This window comes from Cebus imitator, unplaced genomic scaffold, assembly GCF_001604975.1.
Source record: "Cebus imitator isolate Cc_AM_T3 unplaced genomic scaffold, Cebus_imitator-1.0 Scaffold71, whole genome shotgun sequence".
Classification (NCBI taxonomy): domain Eukaryota; kingdom Metazoa; phylum Chordata; class Mammalia; order Primates; family Cebidae; genus Cebus; species Cebus imitator.
Genome location: NW_016107386.1, coordinates 648,650 through 654,147, shown reverse-complemented (window position 1 = coordinate 654,147; position 5,498 = coordinate 648,650). Strand labels below are relative to the sequence as shown.

The 5,498-nt window shown below is 39.9% G+C and overlaps 1 protein-coding gene across 1 annotated transcript in view; it reads left to right on the top strand.

Moving 5' to 3' along the window:
• The window catches only part of TAF5 (TATA-box binding protein associated factor 5), a 19,988-nt gene that overhangs the window by 11,242 nt on the left and 3,248 nt on the right, over positions 1-5,498 (top strand). Inside the window, exons 5-8 of the mRNA XM_017531142.2 lie at positions 51-186; positions 1,203-1,323; positions 2,676-2,805; positions 5,090-5,254. Of these exons, the coding sequence (XP_017386631.1) occupies positions 51-186; positions 1,203-1,323; positions 2,676-2,805; positions 5,090-5,254 (552 nt within the window). The remainder of the gene's footprint in view (positions 1-50; positions 187-1,202; positions 1,324-2,675; positions 2,806-5,089; positions 5,255-5,498) is intronic.

The following is a 5,498-nucleotide window of genomic DNA, read 5'->3' as shown; positions in this document are numbered from 1 at the left end:
AAAAAAAAAAAAAAAAAGAAGGTAATTTTGAATCTGTTTTTCTTTCACAGAATCCCTCTTCCTGAGTTGAAAGATTCAGATAAGTTGGATAAGATAATGAATATGAAAGAAACCACCAAACGAGTGCGCCTTGGGCCAGACTGCTTACCCTCCATTTGTTTCTATACATTTCTCAATGCTTACCAGGTTGGTAAAATAATTGGATGATTTCTACCTGGAGAGTCATGTAGAATGGAGATTTACCATTAAGAGAAACAAATATGTTAACTAAAATGAAGTTTTGTTATTTAAACTCTTGATAAAATTTAAAGACAGCAGTCAGGAAAAGAGAATTGGATACTGCACAGAATAGATAGAATCCAGTGTTTAATGGCATTTGTTTCACTGATCAGAATTCTGCTTGCCTTTGAGAAGGAGGAAATTGTGGTTCATCTCTGTTGAGCTTGGTTTAAGTACTTATGTAAACCTATTTATCAATTTTTTTTTGAGACAGAACCTCCACCTCCTGGGTTCAAGTGATTCTCGTGCCTCAGCCTCAGCCTCCCGAATAGCTGAGATTACAGGTGCCTGCCACCATGCCCAGCTAAGTTTTGCATTTTTAGTAGAGGCAGGATTTTGCCATGTTGCCCATGCTGGTCTTGAACTTTTGACCTCAAGTGATCTGCCCGCCTGGACTTCCCAAAGTGCTGTGATTACAGGCATGAGCTACTGTGCCCAGCCACGTAAACTTAATTTTATTATTTTAATTTAATTGTATTTTTTTAAGATGGCGTCTCCTCTGACACCCAGCCTGGAGTACACTGGCATGATCTTGGCTCACTGCAACCTCTGCCTCCCAGTTCAAGTGATTTTCCTGCCTCAGCCTCCTGAATAGCTGGGATTACAGGCATGAGCCACCACGCCCAGCTAATTTTTGTATTTTTAGTAGAGATGGGGTTTCGCCATGTTGGCCAGGCTGGTCTAGAACTCCTGAGCTCAGGCAGTCCACCTGCCTCAGCCTCCCAAAGTGCTGGGATTATAGGCATGAGCCACTGTGCCCGGACAAACTTAATATTTTAAATCAAGGATTTTACAAATACATTCCTTAAAATGGGGGTTGAGGGTATATTTAGTAGAGTGTGAAAATGATTAACATTTGCTTCCTCTCCTGTACTCTAAATGCCCTAAAATAGTATTGTTTAGTCTAAAACTTTTATTGGCAGGGTCTCACTGCAGTGGATGTCACTGATGATTCTAGTCTGATTGCTGGAGGTTTTGCAGATTCAACTGTCAGAGTGTGGTCTGTAACACCCAAAAAGCTTCGTAGTGTCAAACAAGCATCAGGTACTGAGATGACCTTTTGGAATGTGAACTTGCCATTAGTCTATACTAATCTTGATTCCACGGAAAATACACAGGAGATTGTGATCTTTGCAGAAATTCACTTCATGTTACTTTAAGATTCTAACATTTCCAAGAGTGAGAAAAGCTCTGGAGTGGCTGGGGTACTAGACTGGTTTAATTTCTTTGGGCCTCGTTTTCTCATCTGTAGAATGAGGGTATTGAAGTTAAAGTTAAAAATCTAACATTTTATGATTGTTTGCTTGTAAATCTTATAAAGTCTTTCAATAAGGGATGGCACTTCCTGTTTTAGCCATAAAAAATGGATAAGAAAGAACAAACAAGATCAGGATTTTATTTGAAAAAAAATTTTTTTTTCGAGACAGAGTCTCGCCCTGTCACCCATGCTAGAGTGCAGTGTTGCAGTCTTGGCTTACTACAACCTCCACCTCCCAGGTTTGAGCGATTCTCCTACCTCAGCTTTCCCAGCTTCCCAGTAGCTGGGATTACAGGTGCCCACCACTATGCCCAGGTAATTTTTGTATTTTTAGTAGAGATGGGGTTTCACCATGTTGGCCAGGCTGGACTGAACTCCTGACCTCAAGTGATCCACCTGTCTCACCTCCCAAAGTGCTGGAATTATAGGCGGCTCACTGCAACCTCCACCTCCCAGGTTCAAGCTGTGTTCTGCCTCCACACCTGGCCTGAAAGAAACCTTACTAACTATATCATTTAAAGCAATACATTTTAAATTATTTTAATATTTCCATAAGTTTTTTTTAAAAAACTTTTTTGAGTTGGAGTCTCACTCTGTTGCCCAGGCTGGAATGCAGTGGTGTGATCATGGCCTGCTGCAGACTCCAATCCCTGGGCTCAAGTGATTCTCCCACCTTAGCCTCCTGAGTAGCTAGGACTACAGGTGTGTGAAATGACACTAGCTAATTTTTTATTTTTTGTAGAGACAGGGTTTCTCCATGTTGCCCAGGCTGGTCCCGAACTCCTGGGCTCAATCTGCCTGCCTCGGCCTTCCAAAGTTCTGGGACTACCGGTGTGAGACACCTGCCTGGCCCATAGTCTTCATTTTTGTGAAACACTGTGGCATAGTGGACAAAACTGTTTCAATTCTGGTTCCCACACTGAGTAGCGGTGTGCACTGTAGCAAATTATCTGTTCTGAACCTCAGTTTCTTCTCTTAGACGCTGAGATGATGCCGCCTAATTTAGAGGCATTAGCACAATGGTTGGTATATAGGAGGAAATATTCGAATGTTAATTCCTCTCCTGAACTGTGATATGATTGCCTAAAAGTTTTGATGAATGTACTTTTAAAACACCAATATTTCTGGATTATTTTAGATCTTAGTCTCATAGACAAAGAATCAGATGATGTCTTAGAAAGAATAATGGATGAGAAAACAGCAAGTGAGTTGAAGATTTTGTATGGTCACAGTGGGCCTGTCTATGGAGCCAGCTTCAGTCCAGACAGGTAAAATACAAACAATAAAAATTAAATGCTGCTGTGTTATATTGAGATTATATAAAAGTTAACTACTGGAAACATTATGCAAATACTGTGAACATTCTTGATAAAAATCTCATGGTTGTCTGTCGTTCATTATCTTTTAGAATCTTGCCATTTGCTAATTCATCTTTGAATACTGGTATGCATGGTAGCAATTTAATGTATACTTAAATTTATAGAATCAAAATGCACAATTTCAGGGCTTACCAGTTTTAAAAATTAGCTTTAGTACTTTCTTTTTAAAAATTTTTATTTGTTACCCAACAGTAAATAACCAACCAACCAAAGCTTTAGTTTTATATAACTCCAGTAGGGGTTGAATTGTTACGTTGGGTTGCTCCATTGTGTCTTCTGGCCACTTCATCAAATTTTAGATAAATTCCTGACACTAATGGCATATTAGCTATTAATTGAGGATTTATTGTTCTATAATTAAAAGTACTAAGAGTAAATGCAAAAGAAAAATTTGAAATTGGTTTTGCTTCCCTTGAGGTGTATGATTACAATGGCATTCTATGTGTTTAGGTATTTGCCTATTTTTTCATGATCTCTGACACTCTGTAAAAATGGAGGGGAGGGTATTTCATATTCATAATACCATCAGTATCTTACTTGGATAGATAATAGCTTTCAGGCCGGGCACAGTGGCTCACGCCTGTAATCCCAGCACTTTGGGAGGACAAGATAGGCGGATCATCCGAGGTCAGGAGTTCAAGACCAACCTGGCCAACATGGAGAAATCCACTCTCCACTAAAAATACAAAAAATTAGCTGGGTGTGGTGGCACATGCCTGTAATCTCCGCTACTTGGGAGGAGGGGGCAGGAAAACCTCTTGAACCTGGGAGGTGAAGGTTGCAATGAGCTGAGATTGCACCACTGCACTTCAGCCTGGGCAACAAGAGCGAAACTCTGCCTCAAAAAAAGAAGGAAAAGGCTGGGCTTCGTGGCTCACGCCTGTAATCCCAGCACTTTGGGAGGCTGAGGCTGGCGGATCACGAGGTCAGGAGAACAAGACCATTCTGGTCAACATGGTGAAACTCTGTCTCTACTAAAAATAGAAAAATTAGCTGGGCGTCGTGGTGGGCGCCTGTAGTCCCAGCTACTCAGGAAGCTGAGGCAGGAAAATTGCTTGAACCCAGGAGGTGGAGGTTGCAGTGAGCCGAGATTGCGCCATTGCACTCCAGCCTGGGCAACAAGAGTGAAACTCCGTCTCAAAAAAAAAAAAAAAAAAAAGGAGAAAAAGATAGCTTTCCATCCATAGGTTTCATCATTATGAAACTTTGAGAATTAGGTTTTTTGTTGTTTGATAAGGTTTTGCCAGATGATACTTTTTGTTTCTTTTTCTTTTTTTGAGATGGGAGTCTCCCTCTGTCATCCAGGCCGGAGTGCAGTGGCACAGTCTCGGCTCACTGCAACCTCCGCCTCCAGGGTTCAAGCGTTTCTCCTGCCTCAGCCTCCCGAGTAGCTGGGACTACAGGTGCATGCCACCTTGGCCAGCTAATTTTTGTATTTTTAGTGGAGATGGGGTTTCACCATATTGGCCAGGCTGGGCTGTAACTCCTGACCTTGTAATCCTCCTGCCTCAGCCACCCAAAGTGCTGGGATTATAATCGTGAGCCACTGTGCCTGGCCCAGATGATATATTTTTACTTGAGGGAAACTGATTTCAGTGAAAATTATACTTTCAAAGACTATCAATCTTTTGTGTTTATCCTTGAAAAAGGTAGGGTCTATATAGTGTTTTTTTTCTTCAAAAGACATTTCCTTTTTAATTCTTACATAGCTTACACAGGATAGGAAAATAGCATCTTTATTTTAGGATCAGAAATTGTTGAGTTTTAAGTGACATACCACATTTCTTAAACTTTTTCAATTGACTGTACGTTGTTAATTACCCCTGGTATTTTTTCTTGTAAAGAACTGTGATTTTCCCCTTAATAGACTGTAAGTTTCTAAATAATCTTGCCTCATTCAGTAGGTGCTTGGTATATGTAGTGCGTCAGGGATAACATTAGTTTGGTTAGTTCTTTCAGTTCTTGATAACTACTGTGAATTCTGTGTATGAATTAAAAGTGAGATGTAGCACGTTACATTTAATGTATTCACATAATGTATTCACTAACATGTTACATTTAATATATTCAAATGTATTTAAGGTATTCAAACACTAGCTACATTTAATATATTCAAATGCAGGTGGCCAAAGGTTACTCTGGGAGTCAAATATGTCACCTTCTCTTCTCTCAGGAACTATCTGCTTTCCTCTTCAGAAGATGGAACAGTTAGATTGTGGAGCCTTCAAACATTTACTTGTTTGGTGGGATATAAAGGACACAACTATCCCGTATGGGACACGCAATTTTCTCCATATGGATATTATTTTGTGTCAGGGGGCCATGACCGAGTAGCTCGGTAAGAACACTGTGATCGTATGACTGGGTCTATTCAATGATCAGAATGGTTTCTTGTTGGGAATTACAGCAGCCAGCCAAAATCATTTAACTTCCATTATTGAGGATCTGCTTTCTGAGAAGCTTTTGCATTTATAACTTATGTGAAAATCAGTTTTGGGAAGGAGTATTATATCTGCAATTACATCTGTATGAATCCTGCCTTTTATTTGTTTTATATATATATATATATATATATATATATA